Source organism: Mytilus californianus, unplaced genomic scaffold (assembly GCF_021869535.1).
Source record: "Mytilus californianus isolate M0D057914Y unplaced genomic scaffold, xbMytCali1.0.p SCAF_4, whole genome shotgun sequence".
NCBI lineage: Eukaryota > Metazoa > Mollusca > Bivalvia > Mytilida > Mytilidae > Mytilus > Mytilus californianus.
The window spans coordinates 47,863,671-47,889,964 of NW_026262690.1; the positions used below are offsets into that span (position 1 = coordinate 47,863,671).

Sequence of the window (26,294 nt, forward strand, 5' to 3'; positions counted from 1 at the left end):
AATGATTAAACGGAGATGTACATGTAGAGTATACGTCAATGCAATAGTACTTTATATTCTTCATCAAATGTTCAGAAAAACGGAATGATATCGTGATATCCTCGGATGGCACATACAAAATTGCGATACTTTGGATATTGGTGAAGGTTCAGGAATTTTTTGAAATGTTGTGTAAATGAAATTGACCATGGTCTCATCTTTTTATCTTATTTTGGGTTTAAATAATTTTTCGAGGATAAAAAATTGTGTGTTTCGTTGTTTTAGCTTGAAACATAATACTACATAAATGAATTAATAAATTAATTAATAAACAACGAATGGGATGCAGATAATCTTTAAATTTACAATCACTTATATTTAAGTGTTATTGATTCTAAAAATATATCGTTTTTCACTGTATATTATTGAAATAAAACTACTTCTCATTACATATCATCAGTATATTTACGGATTTAATCTGCATAAGGTCCATTGCGGCTGGTTCGAGTTTTTCGGAAGTTGTGGACTTTTTTTATTAACCTCGAAGTATGTTAATTCAGAAACGCTCTTTTCCTTGATAAATCCAGTTTCATTTAAAAATACTTCGTGTCATACTAATTAAAGTTTAACGATTTAATGTATCAATATTTAAAATTTGGGAAAAGGAATTTAATAATAATCTTTCCTCAATTGACAGTATTTGCATTAATTCATAATCACGAGACATAATTTAGTATTTTTATCTTTGTATTTGATCGAAACACAACAGTGAATATGCCCACAAAATTTCTAACAATATTATTGGGAAATACAATACGAGAGTGCGAAATGACGCGTTAAATATACCAGAAAAATAATGTGTCAAGACTATTTTATTTTCACATAAAAGTTATCATATAAACCCACCTCATTACATTTGAATAAAAGATGTCAACAAATTCACAATCGTTGAATAGACTATTGTGCATAGTGCGAACCCATCATCTGATATCAAGTCAAGTAACACGCCCCTCGCGTATTCATTAGTACGTCCTCTTGATTGTAATCGACCAATCGTTTTCTCGATTATTCTCAATTAAAAATATAGATGGTGTAAATATAACTTGAATATCAAAACACACTTAAATTTGATAAATCCAGCATGATGGATACTGTTGCAGCTAACATAGATCCAACATATGAACCCGATCCTATGGACTGTGTCAATACACCAGTAACAGTAGGACCTACGAATGGTACAGTACAAAATTTAACAGATACCACCAAAACTGAGGATAAAGATTCAGAGGACAGCAGAGAAAATTCAACGCCTGGAAGTGATTTTGATCCAGAAAAACGTTTATCTTTATCACCAGAACAAGGGACCGACAAGAGACTAACCTTCTCTCCAGAACAAGTGGCATGTGTTTGCGAGGCTTTACAACAAAAAGGAGACGTTGAGAGACTAGCCCGTTTTCTGTGGTCCTTACCACCTAGTGAATTATTGAGAGGTAGTGAGGCAGTGCTTAAAGCTAGGGCTCTTGTTGCATTTCATAGAGGAAGTTACAGAGAACTATACGTAATTGTAGAAAGTCACAAATTTGACGAAAGCAATCACAGTTTTCTGCAAGATTTGTGGTACAAAGCGCACTATATGGAGGCTCAGAAAATCCGTGGAAGACCTCTTGGTGCCGTTGACAAATACAGACTCAGACGAAAACATCCTCTACCGAAAACTATCTGGGATGGAGAAGAGACAGTGTATTGTTTCAAGGAAAAATCGAGACAAGCATTGAAGGATTGTTATAAAAATAACAGATACCCAACACCAGACGAAAAGCGAAATTTAGCCAAAAAAACCGGTTTAACATTAACACAAGTGAGTAACTGGTTCAAGAACAGACGGCAGCGTGACAGAACACCTAGCCAGCAGACGATGCACGGGTTAGTATTAAAATAATGTAGCAACACAATATACTTCATCTTAAAATGTGACAAAAAGATATCACTTGATAAACTTAAATGTCTATAAAAATCCCATTAATGTTACCCGTTTTCCATTTCACCCCACATCTGAATTTCATAATCTAAAATACTGGCGTCAACATAACAGCTGATGTTAAAAAGATACTTGTTTAAAAAATGAGATAAATTGCTGAGAAATTTGATATGCATTTTGACAATACATTTTACAAATTCAATTTTATTTTGAATAAAGAAAACTTATCAAATATTATTTAGAAAAAGCGATTAATTAAGAGATATGCACACGATTGCAATGAATATCCTCGACTATAGCATATCAACCATAGAAAATGTTCTGATTTTTTAAAATTTGTATTTACTTAACTTGAATCAACATTATATTGTAAACGACATGCTTCCTCTTCACAGATAATTCTTTGTGTTTTTCTCTATACAATCCGAAGATCCTCTTTTCAACTTTTATATTTTCAAAATGTTCGAAATGTAAGAAGTTTTGTAAACACATTTCTATTTGCTTTAGGAATAATTTTCAAGCCCCTATTCAACCCATTTAGCTTAATTAAGAAATATTTAAATTGATGAGTAAATTACTAGCTGCACATTTGGAGGTAATACCTTGTTTTCATGTGTCATTTGTTAAAGATATTGTATACATGTGATTGTCAATCTCAGAGAGTAAATAAATTGTATGAAATATTTGCTCATGAAAAGCTACAAAATTGAAAATCAACAAGTAGATCCACTTTTAACCACTTCAATTCAGACAGTATAAAAACGTTGAACAGGTCAAAAGAGGTTGCAATTTGTTGAACTAAAAATAGCATTGTCCTAAATGAACAAAAGATTGAGTTCAAGATCAGGAATTTGTTTTAAAATATAACAGTTACGTGAAAAATATTTGATTGACAAATAGTTTTTTTTTCTTGCATTTAATTCATATAGTAATTTTCTCTTATTGTGAAAAAATTAAGTAAGTACATTTTTCAATTAGTTGATATTGCGGTCACACATGTCCCTTAATAAGAAATATTCATAGCATATACATGTAAATGTAAATATATAAAATATATTTTCAAAATGGCTTTCATGTTGAAAAAGTAATGAAAAAACACAAGCAGTACAATTAATTACTACAGCTTGCATTAAGCGTCTTGCAAATTAAGTTTTATTTGACTTTCTGCTCTTATATATATATATGTGTGTGTGTGTGTGTGTCCTTGGGCTGTTTTCTGCTCTGATCGGGTTGTTGTCTTTTTGACGCATTCCCCTTTCCAATCTCAATTTTATTTTTTTACGAAAAGTTCAGTAGAAAACTATGCTTTTTACATACATCTGTAAATATATATATATTTATGTATGCGTAGATATGATTATTTACCCCTCCCCGACCGTGACTTGGACTTGTACTATTCGTCACACTTCTACGGCAACCATTTTTTTTAACTAAATATTTTCGAACCGAAAACCATCAAACCTGATTTATCGTCCTGTTCATGAAGATGATTCGGCATAATCGTTTTATACTTAAAAATATTTAATATGCACTATCTCAAATTAAATTACAGTGTTTATAAAATGGTCAAAATATTAACACTGTGTAAATAACTGAAACAGATGTTCCAACAATAATATTGGAAGATATAGTGAGTAGATATCCCCCTTTTTCTAGTTTTAACAATTCAAAGCTTTCCAAGAGTTTGTTTGTCCAATACTATTCCATTGATATGTTCCGGGTGTCACTACTTTCAAGTTGTAAGTCAATTTTCAGTAATTTTTACAGCATTTGAAAAATTTTACGAAAACTATTAGTTATGCAATTTTTATAGCTAATATTAAAAATGATCAATGCTGATAATAAATCCATTCTGCGTTCGTGTCATAAAACACATTTATCATGAATAATATAAACGATAACAAAAGTTAAATTATGCAAAAAAAAAAAACCATACAGGAATATTTTCACGGTTGTATCTTACATGTCTGAATTGTGTATATTTATGACATAATGTGATTCAAAATTATTTTTGGAAACAGTTCATTTTTATTTTTTGTATGTAACTATATATATTCCATAAACACTTCTTTCTTTGTTATTTTGAAATCGTACATTTGAAAGATGGAATATATAGTTATAAAAATAAGATGTGGTATCATTGCCGAAGAGACAACTTTCCATCCAAGAACAAAATTAATGACTAGCTTTAGTTCATAGTTGTTCATATTCAAGAGATCTATTATTTTTACTAATATGCAAAGTTTCATCTTTGAAATTTGATTTAAAATCTTTGCATGGTTTCAGTATTTCTACTATATATCGTTAAACAAACAATATTCATCATTTTTCAAATATAAAATGCATGTGTAGAATTTTGACGCTAAAATGTATGAATGAGCTATTGTTCAATTTTGAACTGTCATAAAAATTATCGTCTCTATCTTGTGAAAATATTCAATCTAGTAGCAGTGTTTAGGTAGAAGCTGCTTGCTGTCATATTCATCGCAGGTTATGATTAAAGGTGCGCAGTTTGAACACATCTGAATGTGTTATGATAATGAGGCATCATATTAAAGACGACAAAATAACTTAGAAATGTTCTCATTTAATCGACAAAAAACGATTTTTCAAACCTTATCTGAAATTGTTCGCAGTAAGTTAATTATCAATTCTAATTCAAAAACTTGTTGCGTATAATTGAATTCGCTCCAGTGCACCTGTAAAAGCTCCCGTTTTTGGTCTTTTCTGAGCAGTTGACCCGTATAAATGATTAAAACTTAAGCGATGAACTGCCATAAGCCGAAAGGGCTAAATAATAAATGCAGGTATGGAAAAAGAAGAATGCCAAAACTTCTTAGAAAGGGTTGGTGCCTAAAGCAGAACCTTTTCGTTGTGGTGTCTTGACCTTAAAATGGGGATAATGACACTCAGATCATTTGAGGACACAAACTTAATTGTACTTGTCAGTTTTCCCTAATTATACAGCGGAACAATACTTCCACAAACTACACACCATGTGATTAGCTCTGTGGTAGTAACGATGTTTATTATGAGAGAAATAATAAGAGGTAATTCACAAATGCAGGAAATGATCACCATCAAACGTAGAAAACGGTTATAATAGCACTCCTCGAAGGACATGGGACTACAGGGCAACCAGGGTCAAAACTCGAGATGTCAAAAGGCTATATAGAGTGTAAATGTATTAATTGAAAGTTTAATCAAGATATTTTTGTAAGACTTTACAGTAAACCAGTTATTAAACCTATGCAGTAATAGTATTGTATTTTCACAGAGATCCATCAAGTTGGATGTTCATATGAAACTTTGTGCTGTTCCAAGCCTATTGCTTTTAAAAAATGGTTTCGACAATTGCCAATCATTCCACTACCCGAGCAATATATAATATATGCAAAATGAATATATGTATACAGACGCTATATTTTTTCCAAATAAATCTGTATCTGTCCGAGATAGTAGCTTTTGCGCAAACTTAAACCAAATTAGAATTCTTGACATCTTTCACGATATTTTAAATATATCTGTGACAATGAACTTGGATATGGGGTATTGGATGCTCCAAATCCAATAAAAATGTAGGTCGAAATTGTCTTGGGCCGTCTGAACGAAAACTGAATAATTCAAATCTAGAACCTTCAAAAATGGTTCAATATCTTATGGTCGTCAATCAATATTAACAGCTGTATTTATATTAACAAGACAATTGTACAAATGCTTCTTTAATGCGGTAGCAATGGGTTTTTTTTCTGTGTTGTACAAGATAATGATATGGTCCTATAACGTTGTCGTCGTGGCCCGTCTGAAAATTCAGTTTTTGATCTTGTTCCTGATAATTCCTAAATTTTTAAGCAATCATCTGATCTGAGCCGATTAAAGAGGATTGATACTCCAACGGAGACTTTAGTTAACCCGTTACAGAGCTACAGGTTTTAAAAATGTACATATTGTTTTGTAATAGTTTTTTTTTAAATTCCTTTCATAAAAGTGCCGACCATTTTGATTCTGTGAAGCGGACTTGATGGCCTAAGGGACACATATTTATATATGTATATATTAAGTTCTGACGCCTCAAATATTATTTTTTTTGTTTCATGTGGGTTTTCGGCGCATATTTATTGTTGAAATCCTTTCGAAAAATGTCCTGTCTAGGTTTTAAGCCTTTCGAAATATTAGAAGCTCGAATGGACTTCACCCAAAATGTTGAATATCCGTGTTTTCCAATCACATTCCTGACTTATAATTGTCACTAAATCAAATTTAACCAGTCTCTGTAGGTTTCTGAAATAAAATAGGAGTAAGTTCTTTTGGTTTTAATCTTAATTTTCATCGGGATTCATACTTGTATTTTAATGTAAAACTTATGCAAATAAAAATAAAAGGAAACGTGCTGTATACGTGAACGGACTCAGATCAACAAAAAAAAACCAACCTAAAACAACATTTGTTTAAACAAATTTGCAGTAGCTGTTATGATCTACGAAATATTAGAGACTTTTTCTCGCATAATACCGTCTCCAGCATCTATAATATATATGTTTAGATATATCATCATCATCATTTATTAGTTTATCCTCAACTGCTTTTCGGGTGGTTTTTATATATAGTTATTTCTATTTTTTTTCTGTTACACTAGGCTTTGGAAAATTGAGGCCGTGTATTGAACGTGTCCATCTAAAACCTGGTGTTTGTGGTTCAGTGTGTGTTGTTGTCTTTGTGATGCGTTTGTTTTCTTTTGTTTTATGTTATTGACTTAAAATAAGCCTGATGGTTTTATCGTAAATATTTTATATAAGTTAACCCATGGCCTAACTGACCAGTTGTTGTAGGTCGTACGGTATATATAAACATTACCGCTTAGTCGTTGGTTGTAAGATGTCATTTAGCAATCATCTAACATCTCCCTATTTTTTAGGAAATGCTTTCCGTTCTTGATTGTTCAGTTTAGCAATGAACACTTAAGCTGATTGACTTGCATACAATTTATGGATAAAATTGAAACGATATTAAAAAAAAACGTTTCAATTATTTATTATGTAAATGGTACATCTTTAGAAATCAATATTAAATGGTAACTTATAAATCACTTTTACCTAGAAGTATGTTGATACGCGCAAGCAAATTTGTTTTTTGTCTCGGCATTGTGCTAATCTGTAACTCATTAATTATTGATATTATTGAAGTTCGTTTATGGTCTTATAGTACTAATTGACTGCATTTTATCATTATTATTTTTTAGAATGCCTTCATTTTCTGACTACGTAGTTCGAGGCAAACAATATAACATTTTTGCATTATACCAAAAATCAATACAACCAATTAACATAAAGACCTGTTACCTGTGCGGACACGCCCATTTCATTTAATCAGGTAGATTCTATAGAAGTCTGGACACTAGGATTGATTCAGAGAAATTAATAATTGCAGTTAAAATGTTATCCTAACAAAACATCTGGCTAAGAGGTTGTTGTGGCACACTGGGTGCGAAAAACTACTGAATTTGTTATATTGTTTGAAGATAAATCTCCATCAATTAATTTTTGTCGCTTCTAGTTCAAACTTTAGTATACTCATAACAGTTACAAATACAAGATTTATATCTTGCTATCATCAACAACAAATCTATTTTTAACAGCAATAACATGATTAAGTTTAACTTTAGTTGAAACATTGCAATGTAATTTGTTAATTGTTGGGCTTTTTACAATATTAGCATTATCATTATAAATGCATCGTTGGAATTTGTTATTGTATGTAGACTATGTCTTCTGTGTAAACGTTTCGTTGTTTTAACTTGACGAGTAATATACAGAACGAACGCTTCTCAGTACTAATACAGATTTTGAACCATTAATCAAAAATGGAAAAGTTGTAATAAAATAAAAAATACTCAACATGAAACAGTAGCAACATAGATAATACATTTTAGTTTTCCTAACAATTGTTATAAAGAACAGAACCATTTACATCTGTTATGACTATTAACACAATATTTATTTTTTCTTGAAATTCTTTATTTCTAATTCTAAAGGACACACGTTGTTTTTAAAATATCATCATTTTACTCGACAACATTCCCTCCCACGGGAAATGTCTTTTTAATTTACCAACAAGAAACTTGTTAAAATTTAACATTTCAAATATTGACATCATTCAACATTTAATTGTATGATTCCTTGAAAAGTGCACTTCAATTCAATTTTGCTCGACATCAAATATGGACAGATTTTGCGTCGAATCAATTTCAAAAACTATGTGTGAAAACCAATTGCTTTATCTTTTTGAAAAGTTTACATTAATATTTTAATTCTTATTTTTATGGTTATACAAATCATAATAATTAAACCGGTTACATAAATTTTGCTTTTTTTAATTTTCCATTTTTTTATAGAGACTCAAAGTAACTCTGTTTCCATGCTTTTAACTAATTGGTGTACAGCAATAAATCATTGTGAACTAAATTCGTATTCATCTTCATCGCCTAATAGCATGTAATTAAGTTTTTTTGGAGATGAGAGTACATGAAAATACTGGAGCCAAAGGTGGTCTGGAAACGAAAATGTAAATCGGAAGAACATAGAGATACTAGTATACATTGATAATATAAACTGAAAACTCCAGACATCAAACAAGATCATGGTAAAAAAAACCAAACCCGACAAAAACAGCTCAATAAAACTAAGCTGAGAATACTAAAGAGTAGGTAAAGCCCTGTTTTTTGTTTACTTCGGTAATTTTGTGTTCAAAAAGTTTAGTTTAAAAATTATATAAGGTCAGAATATAAAATTTATTTAAATACTGTTATAAAGTGATTTTTCTTGAAATCCTGACTTAGACTAGATTATAAAGGCATAGAGGAATAAGGTTGGTGATAAATATTATCGGACAGATCATGATTACCTATAATTTAGTGCGCGCGACGCAATCGTACATTGCGTAACGCTTTTTCCAGTGGTAAAAAAAAATTAGATTGCATACTAGTATATTATTTGATTCTCTAGATTACGTTCGTCAATAGAACCGAATTTTCGAAACAGGATTCAAAATATGATAAAACATCCCATTTATTATTCATACAGCAACAAAAAGACAAAATACATAAGATGTAAACACATATTATTGCAGTCAATGCATACGAATATTCTCAAAACAATTATTAATGAAAATTGATAAAAAGTATAACTGTATGATGTAATCTACATGGAATGTATCATGCATTTTCTTGCAGTTTTGTATTGTTTTAAAGCGTTGACTGGTGCACATTTTAATATCAAACTCAAAGCAAAATGTGTTACGGTCATTACAATAGTATCATCTATTTGATAATTTACAATAGCTGGCTTCGAGCACCGCTGCTCAGAGAAATGAATAATGGAAATATGTATATAAGGAAATAAATTAATTTCGTATTTTTTTGTTAAAACTACAAAAGATATATCGAATTCTGAATTAAATGTCTTTTATTATTGTTTTCATTAATATGGATATTTTACAATATTTGTGCTCAACATGAAAATTTGATGGCATTTTCATCCGAGAGTAAATAAATACTTTAAAGAGAAAAGACTATAGAGTGAAAAGGGCTTTACTGCAAAATATTGAAAAGAGCTTCATTTTTTCTGCAAATGAATAAATATATGATTTAATTTAAAGATGCTATAAATTTAACGGTGGCGCCTTCATGCCAAGATAAGAGACCACAAAACTTGATCACTGTATAGGTGTTATTTCACAATATAGCATTCCAGATAAATCTGAGAAACCTAAGATAACTTTTTATATCTGGACAGTATATCCATTGCATTGTTTTAACATCAACAAGAAAATAACTTGGTTATTATCAGAAATGATTAATTTTATCTAAATTTTCAACGATACTGTCCACCCCGAGAGCATTTTTTGTTGTGGCTCGCAACATTAACATTAATACCATATAAATGCGATAGTTATTCCGTCGCAAACTTGTCTTTTCGTTCATTTACAACAAAAAGTTGAATTTAAATGTTCCGTTAAAGCAAATCGTCTTCACAACAACATTTTAATGTTTAATTGCGAGAACCAACTATGTGGTGATACATATTTCCATTATTTGTCAATGTTATCGTTATGTGCCTCTCGCGTACAGTACCTCTAATATGACATACATATCGTAGTTGTTATTTGCCTTGACAAACTGACGAAATTCATGTATATAAGTTTTGAGACAAATTATTTTGGTACAAGTGTCATATGAAATATTAATACAACAATATTATTTAGCTTTTTCCGTGTTCCCCTTATTTCATGTACCCTTATCAGTTTTCTGTTTTTACCTTTTTGAGGTCACCAAAAAAAAAAATTCTCTCCTCTAATATAATTAAAGTTAGTCCTGCTGGTGGTATATCTAATTTGCACAATTGTTATAAATTATTGTTACCATAGATTTCCATTTATTTGTTGAATTTTTAGAGTGAAAAATCATAAAATTGATAATTATATATAAATTTCAGGCTTATTATAAAACGCCATAGAACGATGTTTTGGAGGGTATAATCTCTTTGATTCCACGCAACGAACATTTTGATGTCGTAATGCTAGTGCCTTCATTTGTCGTCGGATACTGTTTAAATTCGAATGATGGTTTCCACTGACCAAAATCCTTTGATAAGTTTGGTCTACAGATAATCGTAAATAGGGACTTTTTCCCTAATAGTACTTGTAAAAAATATTCCGTGTTATTGTATGTTTGTGTGTTAGGGTTTGTTTGTTTGGTTTGGGTTTTTTTTTGTTGGGGGAGTGGGGGGGGGGGGGGGGTCTGTGAGCTTACTCTCTAAAGTTTTTTTTTTCATTTTCACTTCATGTGTCTTTTTCAACAACTTTTGTAAATAATTATAACCATGCATTAGACATTCCTTTCTCAATTTTATTAGAAAATGTGTGGTCCCAGGATTAACACTGAGAAGATCCAAATGTGAGACTAACAATCACGACGAAGAGGCAAACCTATTGCGTAATGAGATAACATGTAACATAACCCGATAAACAACTGCTTTAAATCGTGATTCATTTACTGCTGATAAATGAAAAAAGAAGACGTGGGTGTCATTGAGACAGCAGCCTAACACTAAAAACTCAAAAGACACCTTTTTTTCATCTGTCTACAGTCCAGTCCATGCATCAAGTCTTTACTATAAATAAGAAGATGTGGTATGAGTGCCAACTCTCCATCCAAGACACAACATATAAAAAGTTCACAATTATAGGTCAAAGTACGGTCTTCAACACGGAGCCTTGGCCCCAAAATGACTAGTGTAAAACAATTCAAACAGGAAAACCAACGGTCTAATCTATATACAAAACGAGAAACGAGAAACACCTATGAACCACATCAACAAACGACAACCACTGAACAACAGGCTCCTGACTTAGGACAGGTGCATTCAAATGCAGTGGGTTTAAATCCACTTAATTTTGCACCTAGCTATAGAAATGTCAGCAATTTTAACACTTATGTTTTTCTTGGACTTGACACATCTCCACTATCATGTACTTTAAGGTTTAATTACGGAAACCAAATGACATTTTAAACTGTGTACAAAATGTGCAGTACTTGTGTGTTTTATTGTAAATATACAATTTAGACAAATGATCACCCTAACCTCTGACCAATAGATCATGTATTAGTCCCAGATACCACAACGTTTTTTTTTAATAAAATGGCATTAAATAATTCTGTCAAATGGTTGAAATTTTTTTATTATTGTACACAAAACATTAATTTTATTATGAACAATCCTATACATTTCTTTCATATTTCTGTTTATAGAAAGGCATTGACACTTAACTAGTCATTTAAAATAATATACTGTCATTTTCCTTTCCTTTTAAATCTTTTATATGTGGAATTGTTAATCTATTTGGCTTCCCGCCCTCTAAATTTATTGTACCTTTCACCGTCGAACAAAATGATGTTGGAATATTATAATAAACAAATTTTGGATTTACAAGTGTCCTGCTCTGAAAATATTTATGGTGTATTTAAAGAATAAAAAAATTAAATTTTGTGGATCTCATTAAAGATGACAACTACTTTTGGAATTTTTAATATCACACGTCAAAACATTGTCTACAATTGAACTGAAAAAACTCGATTTAAAGTTTCTTTGGAATGTAATCGTCAGGTCAAATTTGACTGTTCTGTCTCTTTTGTTCATAACAATATCGGTGGAAAATACCGAAGGCCACCCTGTATCTGTATTTAAATTTACAAAGATTATAAATAGACAATAAATGAAACAGTCTAATATATACTTTAATAAAATAATAATACAGTTAGGAATTATCCCGAGTTATAATGTCTTAATTTATATTATCGGTTTTATCAGAAGATAGGAAGTACAGTTCTAAGAGAAAATGAAAAAGAAATGGTAAAAAGCCTTCAAACAAACCAAATTGTTTTGCAAAATTCAAAGTTATCATTGTAAAAAAAAATCCGGAAAATTAGCTTGTATATATATACATGTATGGACAGTCTTTTTTTAGTATACCATAAAACACATGTTATTGTCTTTTCTTTTGTCCATATAAATCTAATTAATGGTAATATATGAATAATGCATAGTAAGATATATCTCTTGTTGAATTTATTTAATGAGCTTACATTTCTCTTTGAAAATGGGAAAAAGATGCTGAGTAATGATGTCAACACAATATCTTCATACTCATTGTTCAAGAGTATTTTATATATCAGTATTCATAATACAACACAAACGTCAATAAATATTGGATTGCAAAAAAGCATAGAAAAAAGTTTGTATTATATAACGATTCATATATATCTGAAGTTTTGTATGAAATTCAAATCATGTACGCTGTATGGTTCTTTAGTTGGATGAACTACAGATTGTACATAATAAGTAATGATACATTACTGTTCTGTAACTCCAAACAGACCTTGGATATTTTCTTACGCCAGTGGATACTTGTTTTTGTGAAAGATAGAACATATCCATTGTCAATTCGATTCTGATGTTGTCAGATTTTATTTAAATTAACGGATTTTATAACCTATCAGTTGGAAAGATAGCAAAATGGCTAATGATTCAAAGTCGTTTATCAAAATCCTCTTAAAATAAATAAATAAATAAATGAATATTTTTTCTAATAACCAGGGATTTAGACTATTTTTTATTACTTGTTTTTGTGTCACAGAAATTTGAACTTGACCATAAAACACAAATGTAAAACACTTCAATTCTAATGAAATTTTACACTAACAATGATCAGAAAAGTTATCGTTTGTGCATTTTTCTGCTTATTTTATAGCCTAATATTTCATGCATGCTTTAAACATTGTAGTCTCATGTTTTTCAACGTTAAAAATACGTATAAATCATTTTCATTCCCTTGAGTTTTATAAATAAATGGCGCTTTATACATTTCGTGCGTCCGAAGAACATTTTTTTGATTTACCGTAATTAAGATTGCTCAAACCCAAATAATAGAAAGTCAAGGATGTATAAATTCATACATCCATATTGCCGATAATAACATAAATTTTAGATATAGTAAGATATAATATTGAAACTTTCATTTGCATTTTGCTGTAGAATATACATTAGCTGCTACAGAATACTAGTATACTAAGTACTAGTACATAATCTGCAATAATAGAGTACCGCTACATTCACAATGTATTCATGAATTGATACTGTTAAAAACCGTAAGTTACTGATATTATAATCAGTTGATTATGCATGACCTATATACAATGTCCTAAAATATATCTTAAAAGTAATGGCTTTTTTTCAAAATGAAACTTGAATGTAGTTAAAAGGGATTGTGTAGTTACTTAAGCTTATGACCATAATACATTAAAAAAAGTGAATTAAGCTATCAAGCGAGCAATTAGTCGGAATTCAGGAGAAGGAAAAACTTATCTATTATCTGGAAACGGCGGATTTGACGGACGTCATCTTTAGGAAAGCGAGAAAAACCATATAATGTTTCTTCCTTGTAGGATTTTAGATGAAATGCATAGTGGATAATTTAAAATATTCTGTTTAATTGTCAACTTTACAGGACTTGGACCCTAAAAAACCGTCAATGTTTTTAATATTTTATAAATAGTTCTAGTGAAACGGTTATATAATGATAAAAATAGACTTAAATTACCATTATCAACAACAATAAAATCAGTATATTAAATCGTTATTAAAGTTACCTTATAACTCTCATGCATTATCATTCGGTTTTATAGCTTTATAAGTAGATATTTCATAAAAAATCAAAATTAAAGTCAAAGAAAATTAAACTTACCCCCCCCCCCCCCCTTTCTATAATAAAAGCTACACTCTCGTTCACCGAAATGAGGAATGCGTCTATACCACTGAATTTTGATAGACTTATACTACAAAATGACACAAATGAAATAACATTTTATAAAGATCTGGATTTACCTTCATCAGGAGCAATCAAACATGAAATAAAACTCTTTGCTAATAAATATCTAAACAAAATTTTTGAATTTGAATTTTTTCGGTAAATGGTACTTGAACAGTATAAACTATAAAATAGATCATTAAAAATCAACAACAGCTTTGAATAACAGTAATTTTGAAAAGTCATGTATTGTTTTCTAGTCCAACAATTCATCTAAGCTTAAATAGGGCAAATAATTTATGTGACAGCCCCACCTACCACCTACCCCACACATAGTGCATCATCCATTATTAATCTATGCATTGCAGAATTCAAGTTTTGTTAAACAATTAAACAAAGCAGTTTGACCGGTGAATTTTCGCCTTGTGTTAGTCGACTGGAATCAATGCATTTTGTGATGTCTTCAGTTCAGTGGTGGTGATAACAGAAAATAAACGGAATTTGTGTTTTAGAGTCGAAGAGGGAGGGACTTGATAAAAACCTTATGAAAAAGTACGGCACCATCCATGACGTGGGTATCTGGTCCAACTGCTTCATGGTTAAGAACCTTTAATCGATATTGGTTTATGTGAAATATGTATCTTAAATTAGAGTGTCGTTTGTATTATATAAAAATAGATGTCAAGGTTAAAACAAAAAATCGTAAATCTAACGTGGGTTGTTTGGACGAGAACCTTTCTTGCAATTGTGAAAAACCTTTTTAAGTAACTTTTGTCTCTCATACACATACTGGAAAACGCAGGCCCAGTCGGCGATCAAATTAAATAAGAATGATTTAATGATAAAAGTCTTATCCACATTATCAATTAGTTTACAATTGTGCATTCGGAAAATGCAATATTACAGTTTTAACCACAGACCGCGGACATGCACTACAAATTGTGTTTTGTGCGAAAAGATCAAACTTGTGAAATTTTTATCTAAAAAATCATCACACTGTGTGTTGTCATGATTTGAAATCTGTAAGACTCAAGGGGTTTATGTGTACCGTTTTTTAAAGAAGAGAAATTGCCTTATTTTATATAGTATCAAACGAATATGGTATATTTTAGCAAGCTTTCTCTTTATAAGACATCTTGTGGCAAAATGTATTTTAGATAAAACTGTTCTACGTGTATAAACTGGAAGATATCAAAACCAGGAAACTTTGGGTCGTTCTTGAAGTATTTCTCCTCGGCATGGTGAAAATTGAGGGTTAAAGCAGTATGCAATACAAAAATTCAAAAATATATTATTATTGATATTCGACAGATGAATGTCTTGTACATTAAACATCTGAAGAATGTTATTTGAAAATGTTTTTTTTATTTTCAAGTTAAAGGGGTCAAAATGGGACATTATACCTTCTTCTTTATGGTGAATGGTACAAAATATCTGACAATTAGACAGAGTCGTGGTTGAACAAATCAAAGGGTGTTTAAATTTGTTGCCGACAATGCATCCTGCACTTTGAGTACACATTTTCATTCATAGTGTAGAGTCAGCAATATATACAGGTCCACACTTAGTTCTGTTTATATGTTATGTTTTCATAAGTCTATTTCTTGTAATACTGTAAAAATGCTGTTTCAGAACTCGTTGAAGTTACAGTTTTATGTTCAGCTCATATACTTTAAGATCGCACATTGACATTACTTTCATCCTTTTCTCAAAAAAGATATGCTTTAAGCTAATTGGTTTTTTTTTAAATATAACACTAATATCGGGTAGATAGTCCGTTCAAATGTTTTAAACTAATTCTAATTTTTATAATTATTTTTCTATGCTACATGTACTCTAAATTATTCAGTCTCAATTCTTAATATAATGCATTAACCATGAAATTATACGAAAAATTAATTCTTTTGTTGTTGGAATTTTGGGGGGAGAAATCGAATGCGGATTTAAGAAATTGCAATTTATTCTTCTTTAGAAATTAAATAATTTGATACATACACAAATTAAATATATAGTTAAAATATGCAAGATCTGAATAAAGGATGTGAATTTGCAAGTCATTTTATTGACATTGCGATGAAAAATGATACGAGCCATTTATTATTTTAAATGTCGGATGTTACTCTTTCAGAGATATTAGCAATAAATTCTATCTACCCTCGGTATACATTTCATCCGATAAAAATCAGGAATCAAGTCAATCTGACAAATGCCAAAAACCGACTTTCTATTCAATTAGAAAAATGATTAATATTCATTGTCCAAGTTTTTTTTCTAAATTACGAAACGAAAATAAAAAAAAACCTAACTGTTTGTCCAGGTAAAAACAGCAGAAACATCAATTCAAAGAATTCCCTATGGTCGTTAACGCAGTGATATATAACTTCGATCAACGACTGAAAGATCGAACCCCAACTTGTGCACGTTGAATTTTGTATGTTTCGCCTCATTTAAAACTACCCAAGCGAGTCATGATATATTAACGATTAAAGAGGAAGCATAAAATAGATTTTTTATAAGATAAAATGTTTCATCAATCTTGCAGTCATGAAAACCGCCATAAAAATAATTTGTTTATCTTCCTCACATTAGAATATAATAGAAAAGAATGGGTAGAATATAAGTTCCCAGTAGTAAGTAAACAGTAATGGTGCTGACTGGGATTATCATTGGTGATGGTTAAGTCAGATGTTCCAGATTTCATTCTAGGTTTTGCTATCTATGCATCAGTTATGACAGACGGTATTGTTTTGCTGATAAATGTCTATCTCACACAGGTTTGCTGTCACAATGGAGTAAAGTACACTATACATGTCAAAGCGGAATGTGGGTTAGAAAAAATGAGTTTATGGTAATCATTTCTGTCTATTAACGTTTATTAATTTCCATCTATTAAGATGTAGAGATAGCTATTCAAATTTATTTGTCATAGATAGAAAAATACAAACATGCTTTATATGACCTTTGACAATAGGCATCGACATTTTTTTCTATATATTTGTTAAAGGTATAAATATATTCTTCCCTCCCGGAGTTGGACTTGACGTAAATGCAGATCCTTTTCAATGGTTTAGAATGCTATTCATCAAACTTAATTTGACAACAAAGCAGCTTCACACAACTTTTGTATTGTTACGCATTTGTTTCCAAAAAACTTAAAAATAACATATGGCAACAGATGTCGGTTGAGCTCAAAAGCAGTACATTTGTTGTTGCTGTTCTAAGCGATAATGCTCTGCAGTTATTGTATCTGTACCAAGTGACAAACGTTAGATATGTCTATATTCTTCTGTTATTCTTTGCAAGGAAGTAGTCTTAAATTATCTATATCGGGTAATTGGAACAGGAGAAATGTGTTTTGGTATTTATTTATACTGGATACAATCTTCTCCCATCTACTCATTCCGTATTTAATATTTACTGACAATTCCATTGCGCGTTTTGGGTTAGAGTGTAATAAAAATCTTTGTAATGAACAGTTGGGCAGTTCTGTAGGGAGGGGAGGGAGATGATTAATTCTTATATTTGTAAAATGTTTTTAATAGTCTAGTATACTGAATACAGTTGCTTAAAAACCAATCTTTATGATTAATTTTCATAAAGTCCATAGCATAGTCATAAGTTTAAATAATGTGATCTTATCGAATCAAAAAGTCTATAGAGACGGTCTAAGCCTCGAGTTTAAGTTGGAAATTGAAAGTCATTGAATCGACTTCTGAGATGGAAAACATTCAAACATTATTTCCCGAAAATATACAAAAATCAGATTCTAAGTAGTAAATTTCATAACATTGCGAGTCACTTAAAAATAATAAGTTCGACAAAACTTGGATAAAGGAAGATTTTTTCAGATCAAATCAGAAAAAAGGTTTTGACATTTTGACAATTCAAAATTTAAGTCACGTTTTATTTGATTATTTGAGGATAATCTGATTATCTAAAGGAACTGACAATTTTCAAAAACAAAATGTCTTATGGGTATCATAAGCATATACCTTGAGCAGTGAGATACATGAAAGTTTTATTTAAAAAAAGTGTATCATATTTTGTGCTAGCCGGTTTGTTTCTGCAATCATCATAAAATTACTGTCTCATAAATGGATCATTACGACATAAAATTTTAAATGGTGATCATGACTGCAAGTATAGCTACTTCGAATTAGACAAAATTTGTTTTTATCTTAAAGCCATTAAGGACAGCTTGACAAAGTTAAAAGAGTTTTTGTCAATTTGTATAATGATTTAGTACTAGTCGTTTGATTATAATAATAGGGCTAATTAATGTAAAAGACATCCTGAATTCTGGCGAAGGTTTTCCTGTTTTTGTACAATTTTCTCCTTGTCTTTTACAATATTGTAGGCGTGTATTATCAAATTAATGTAAGTACGAGTAATAGTCGCTGTCTTAAGAAGAAGGAAGAAGCAATTGTCTCGAGATCTGACTTGTGAAACCTCTTAAAGCCATTTCCGATACAAATTGACATAAACCGCAACATCCTGTGATTCGAATCCAAAACATTTCGACATGGGAATTTAATTTTTCTGTTGGTTGAAGCAAAAATTGGTGGAAGAGGATGATTTCCCAAAACCGTCAGCAGCTATTGGCTGACAGCCACTTCCGTATTTTTTTTGTTTTTGTTAAAAAGATTTTAACATCTTCAGACTATAAGTATGAACTACTGACTAACGTCAAATTAAATATCATCCTAATGGTCCATCTACTTCTATAATTGTAACTTATGTAATTTTTCACAACAGTCACGAGAAATATACATTCCATTAACACCATTTTCTCGTGATATAAGTATATGTTGGAGTAGAATTAAGGTATGATCTCCGGTTTACTACAAAGTACATTATTTAAGTCACCATTGCGGTAGTATATACTAAAATTAATTGTAAGAAGTCTAGGTTCAAGAGACTATAGTTAAAGAAACCACAGATTTCTGGAAAGTAATCTAGTTCATTATAAAATTTTCTGATCAAATATATAGAGGTGTACATTTTTTCTTAAATAGGAATATAATATATTTTTCTTCATAAGACGGTTAAATATTTTTGTTTTATTGGATGAAAATTTAAATTTCAAAACTCTGAAATGCCTGATGTTTTCAAACGATTATGTAACAATTTGTATGCCCTGCATTTTAACAATTTTCAGTTAGTATCAAATCACATTGGCATACAGCCGCTACACAAGCAAGTCGTAGCCCTTATTGAACTATCCTTTTATTTTATTTTTTTTCATTGATTGTTTTTCTACAGCAACAACAAATCTGTACTAATAAATCTATATGTTTGGTCCATTTGCTGAATCGGTGGTCTCTAATAAATCAATTCAAGTTTAAAGCTTGCTATATTTTGTCGACAGTTGTTCATCGTTGGAAATCGCATGAGAACCGCTTAAATCCATTTTTTGTAGACTTCTTTGCTTGCTATTACCCTGCATTTACCACACACCTTTTGTTTTATATTTTATTTGTTACTCTTTGCTGCCACTTACCGAAATTTGTATTGTCGCCGACAACTGGTTTCTGTTAACATATGCTACCGGTGTTTTCCACCCACCCTGATTGTTCCTAATATTCCTGTAATCAAATTAGCAAAAATAAAAGCGATTATTTTATATCTTATATATATTTTAGCATGAATCTTACATGTTAATTGCGAATTTTTTGTTCCAAAATGCAACTATTCCTTAAAAATATTACAATAAAAAAATAGTACCCAGTTTACTGGAACTAAACTTATACATTGCCTGGAACTTTTTTTATTCAATTATATACCAAATAAAAGGTTTACAGACCAAAGAACGACGTACATAGAAGAAAACATGTTTCTTACCCTTTTTTTTTTAAACATGGTGTCCATAAGGTCACAAGTAGGTCATCTGGTACTAAACTAAAGTGATATCTAATTACTTATAACACAATCCTAGTTAAATATCTACAAAGGTCATACTAGAAATACAACTTGACTTTTTTCGACATATCTAATACTTATTGAGTATGTTTTTTCCAGTGTTGGGAGTCATTAACCGCATTTATTAAAAGGGACCATTAATATGATTTCCCAGTTTGTTAACTGCCCTCTAATAGAAATGTTCAGTATTAAAAATGTCTGTTGATCTATCCTCATGTTTCAATTTGATTAAAGGAGGCTTTTTTTCGAATGGAATAAAGTACACTGAGTTTAAACATATTTTATTTGCAAAAAAAAACAAAACACAAAAAGGATTACACACAAGTTAGTCCAACTTAGATCGTCTTCTCCTAAAGTACACTGAGCAAACGCGATAAAATGTGTATCATGCTGTTTTAATGTGTGGTAACACAAAATTCAACCTAGACACTCTAAGGATGATTCAAGCCAAAAAGGTTTTTTTATGAGTTTTAGACGGGAGACTCATTATTTGTGTTTTTTTATGATTTTAATACAGCCTTTCAAATTTCAAATTTGGTTAAAATACACGAACGAACCTCAGAAAGGTTCATATAGTTACGATATTCCGTGTTCCCATTAAAACAAATTATTCGTCTATTCTTCAATTATTCTTATTTTTCATTGTTTCTAATATTTTACTATATTGGAGAAAAAATATGAGCCATATTTCATATCTTCTTTTTCATTATATGATATATTGAAATTAATATCATCTACAAAAATAAGTAAAATAATATATAAATGTTTTGATTTAATCTATATTTATTTTATTCGCTTCTTAAATATTGTATTGACGTTGAACATCTGTCAGCAAATAAATACAATGTATTGCATTCTGGATGTACAATAAATGTCTTCTCCGTGGACATTTAGGATTAACAGCCGCAAAGGATGACACGAGTCGAGTAGATCGCATAACAAATTACACTATGAATTTCATATGGTAATCCAAAGCTTGTTTCTAAATTGTTCATGATTAAATGTAATCAGATATGTTCGATACCGACTTTATCAATTTAATATCAGACTATATGTTTCACATCCTTTCTTTAAAAAAAGTCAAATACAATCAGTGTATCAAATTGTCCGTAATTCATCTGGTAAACTTTGAAAATAAACCAACAAAGGCGAATCGTTTTTTTAAGTAGATTTCTTTTGTCTTTATTTAAAAAAAAAACGTATATTGTATAGTAATAAAACAGCATGTTTCCATTTGTGTGTCTTTCATATATGCGTTGTTGGATTGCTGTTTTCATTGACGTTTACCAAACAGCTCCTTTCATCCCATTTGATTCGGCAATAAGTATCTATTGCTTTGTTGACAATGTATACATAATGTTTCACCGTCCTTGACGAGTAAGTTCTAGATTTTAATAAGTTTGAAGTTTGTTAGCTAGAATAGAGAAAGGGAACGTAGAATGTGTCACAGAGACAACAACCCGACAAAACAGCAGAAAACAGCCAAAGACCACCAGTGGGTCTAGCTGGTTCACCGGCTTCCTGTTTGTCTAGTTCACTTTAATAGCTTCGCAATAACAAGTGTTCTACAACACCTATATCGAACATTAAATCCTTATCTGTACACCAAATACGCATTATATATACTAACGGAGTGAGTAATACAAGTATATGATTCAATGCCGAATCAAAAATTTAAAGTTTGCACACAGCAAACCCGGTTTCGTCTAAAATCTAATTCCTACTATAAAAAAAAAAATAGGAAAAGTGAGCTTCTGAATAAACACTGAAGCTAACACTGCAATGTTACAAGACTCCAACAATGTACTAGAGGCCTTTCGTTGGTTTTGATTTGATAGCTTCATGTACTGAATATTCAACTACATATGTAACTGTACTGATAGCCATTTGATAGTGTTCTTGTAGGTGTTAAGGAACACATTTTCAATATTTGCGACAAGCTTATGTTTATATAGTTCTGGACTGGTGTGTAGAAAAATTTTCGAAGTCGTACACATGGTGCGTTATTTTCAGTAATAACTGTTATAATTTATGTACTCTTTATGCGACACTTCAACATGTACATTTGCAAACCAGTTGGCTCCTAAGGAGTCTACATATATCAACTGGTTCGATGTAAGTGTGTATGCAGTGATGTCTCTAATTTCAATGAACGTAATACGCGTATTTAATTACCCAAAAGCTTTTCAAGAAGGATATATGAGATGTCATGAATTGGTTAAAACTTCCTCTAAATTCTAGCACCAAATTAGGGCTGAATACATTTTGAAATATTATTTTACTTCTTGAATTTCTTTATACATGACTCTCACATACAGCTGTTTAATCGTAATGTCATTCAAAAGCAAATAAGTTTATTATTGTCCTTCAAATTTTTCTATATAGCATTCCACATAAACTGATATGATTGATGTTTTGTGATTTGTAATTTGGGATTGATATTGGCCCCCTTATTTATAGTTTCAAAAGCGAATGGTCGCAATATTTTTCTTTCTTTTCTGTGTCGATAAATTTACTTTTGGTATTGCATAAGATAGTAATGTTCTGCACTGTTTATGACGTTGGTGTAACACCAATATTATGGTCAAGAGCATTTCTTATAGAATTATTTTTACTGTAAGTGTGCCTTTGCACCTTTTATTATTCCAAGTGACAAAAAAGTGTGGCAAATATAGTTATCCCAAATGTAGTTTAACCCAACTAGATGTATAAAATAAATATTTTCCACTGAGAAGACTCCGAGAAGAAACTTATTCAATACTCGACCTTTGTATTTTCCTTTGTAAATGAAATAAGTATCCTATGGAAATAGTTAATCGTAATACATTGCTTAAGAAACTCTTTAGCCATTTTTGTCGACCTTTGATCTGCAGTATATTTAATAATTTGAAAGTAATCAATGTGTTCATTCAAGGGCGAAAGTACATTTTGAATCTGTTATAAAATTACATAATTAGAAAGATAATCTTTCGAAAACTTTATACACTACTAATTACTTTTTTGAATTTTGACATGTCGTTCGTCATAATTTAAATTTTTAGTTAATATATCTGTTTGTGGTAGTGTGTTTGTTTAATCACTTTTCGTTTTCTTTCAGCAGTGATGGATTAGAGGACTGCAGGGCACACAAAATTCCAATGAACTTTAACCCCCATCAGCATCTCCCTCAGCCAATGTGGACCAACCATCAGGACATTATGATGAATGATTACAGAAATGACCATAATATGGAAATGAAAATGCTAGATGACTTCCGACACAACATGACATTGGCGCCAGTAAAAAATGAACCAATGGTACCGCCTCATTTTCTGTGCGGACCACCTCTAGATCATCCGCATAGACTTCATCATCCGATTTCATCGGTGTGATAACTAATCAAAATTGAAAAATGTGTTCTATTTTTTGTGTATTTAATTCTGTGTCCTTTGTTATGTTAAGTATTGTATTTCAGAAGTTTTATAAGATATGTTAAGCAGTCAAAACTAATGTATGGAGACTGTTTTATTTTCAATTTGTTTAACTAAAAGGAGACTAATACAACGGATACTAGATTGTTCTATCATTATTGTCAAAATTAATCTTTATTAATGATTAACGAAACGAAACACCCAAACCACCCACAAACTAAATTAAATGAAATTAACAAGAAGATGGTAAATGGCTATATGTATGTCAAATGGTAACGACCAAGGATGTAAACGCAAATTTGAAATTCACAGCCGAGTTTAAGTTTTATATGAGTTATAGATTAAACTTCAATGAGACAGAAACTAAAAAAACCTAACACCAAAAGACATTATGTTGTGTATGATATACAATAAAGAGTAAGAAATAATCTTCGGTTAAAAGTAACTAATTATTACTATTACTATTATTATCATTATTATTATTGCTTTGCTTTGGAGACATAAGTAGATTACACTTGAAAATTCTTTACAAAACTTGATTTAAAAGAAGAAGTATTGCTTAGACTACAATAGGTCCTAGTGATATGTACTAAAACAACTCTTATCATTAAATTTTACAATTATAATTAATCGCCTACGTAAGCTACTAGTATTACAGAAGGGTTAAACTAGTTGGGTTTTGTTTGTATGTTTTTGTTTTTGTTTTTGCTGTTTTTGTTTACCTTTATTAATATTTTGATGGTTATACATTTTGGCTTGTTCATTGAACATGGAATAACAAAGAAAATAAAACAGTTTCAAGACAAAATATTCCAAATTATGGCTTTCAAACTTTGGATTTGGCGGACGGAACATGAATATAAAATAGCCCCGAAATTGTATTATGACAAAACAAAATTGTGAAAACATCTCTACCACTCTACCAAATAAGAAATAACCTAAAATTAGAATTTAGACGTATACTTGATGTGGTGTTGATCAATTTTTGCTTCTGTGTAATCATATAGTTGTAATATCAACTGTCATCGAGAAAACAGTATATTTTTTTTCTATTTTCATGAAACACATTTACATTGGCACAGAGGTTCCTCGTACAACTGATAATTTCGGATGGCCAATAGTAATTCTCGTTAGTTAATCAATGACCATTAGTAAAGTCCTTCGAATCGCAGTAATTAAAGGGCAAAACTACATATATGAAACATATAAAAGAACATTTCAAAACGACAAAATGATAAAAATAAGACAATTAGTAGCCACGATCAGTTTAATCGGAATGCGCAAGTGAAAACCTTTAAACAATGATTCACAAGTTTGGAGTTGTCTTTGACAAAAAATACTAAAAAATAAAATTATTATAGTAATAATTAAAGCAACAACAAAATACCTGTATGTATTTTGTGTATAGTATATCTGAAGTAACGTATGACCCGACACTATTGTCAACGAGGTTTGTGCCTGAAATATTTAGCGGCTATATCAGATTCGGCTTGTGATTTGTAATTATGTTTCGTTCTGTCCATATTTCATTATATTTTGCATAAATTCTTTAATTGGCGATACGAATATTAAAAGTTACAGATATTTTATTCAAGTTCATTATTCCATTTCAAATTTATTCATGATAAACATAGAATCTTCTCAACTTTAACGCTTTGCATGTCATACAACTCAGTACAGCACAAATGATGATCCCAGAGCTACATGTAGCAATGTATTAAAATAAGTCTAAGCAATGTCAACCTGAACAGCATTTTTCTTTGCTGTATCTGTTACTGACATTGTCAAAATATATCTTTAATGTACCAATACAATGAGTAGCATATAATGTATTTCAAAGAGTATCAGGTATAATAGCTACTTTTACCAGTGGATCATGGAATCAATGTATTTCTGCATAAAAAGAAATGCAGACATTTATGTTATTCATTTATGAGGGGCCTGATGGGTTATTTTCGTTCTTCGTGATCCGTTTTTCTACAGATTTCTTTTTTTTATATTTTCGTGATCCGTGATCATGGAAATTTATTTTCTGTGAATCGTGATTGACAAAAAAATCAACTCGTGAATCGTAATGAGACCCCATCAGGCCCCTCATTTATGCTATGTTATGCATGTGCAATTCAATTTCATACAGAAAAGGATTGACAATAAATGTTAACGTATAACGTTACCCAAAAGATACATTTGTATTTTATCGTGCATCTTCAGAAGACAAAAAAGACAATTAACTCAAACAGCTGAATAGAAATAACATGAAATCTGTTGCATCCAAAGTTTTCAGAGACGTTAATTTGTCAAATGTAACTTTTTTGGAACTTTAATGGATTTTTTTTATATAAAAAGTATTGGAGCAGCACATAGAAATAACTGAAAGACAAGACATGTATACAAAACGACAATGAAACTGAAAGCATCATTTTAGACACTATGAATTCTATGAATTCTTAACAGAAATTAAGTAGTTCTATTGTGTGTTTTGTAAAAGCTATCATATCCTGTCAACAATAATTTGTATTTTTAACAACTCGCTATTGAAAACTTGTCGGAAATGTTCTTAAATCTGCATTCATACATGCATACTGTAAATGTATTTGTTATTAAATATGGAATAACAAGGAAAAATAAAACAGTTTCAAGACAAAATA

The 26,294-nt window shown here is 30.6% G+C and overlaps 1 protein-coding gene across 2 annotated transcripts; it reads left to right on the plus strand.

The window, feature by feature from the left end:
• Window positions 1-1,069: 1,069 nt before the first annotated feature.
• Window positions 1,070-26,294, plus strand: LOC127738147 (homeobox protein SIX2-like). 2 transcript variants are annotated; one of them, XM_052249286.1, is made up of 2 exons: window positions 1,070-1,902; window positions 23,334-26,294. In XM_052249286.1, the coding sequence occupies exons 1-2, from the start codon at window positions 1,121-1,123 to the stop codon at window positions 23,605-23,607; spliced, it is 1,056 nt and encodes a 351-aa protein (XP_052105246.1). In that variant the 5' UTR covers window positions 1,070-1,120; the 3' UTR covers window positions 23,608-26,294. The 2 variants fall into 2 exon arrangements, with proteins under 2 accessions (XP_052105246.1, XP_052105248.1); XM_052249288.1 differs by having other exon boundaries at window positions 1,074-1,902; window positions 23,337-26,294.

What these genes read in the sequence shown, in the direction of transcription:
- LOC127738147 (XM_052249286.1), top strand. Translation starts at nt 1,121, where the DNA reads ATGATGGATACTGTTGCAGCTAACATAGATCCAACATATGAACCCGAT. An exon ending in AGCCAGCAGACGATGCACGG is followed by an intron (nt 1,903 to 23,333) that starts GTTAGTATTAAA and finishes GTTTTCTTTCAG; the next exon opens with CAGTGATGGATTAGAGGACT.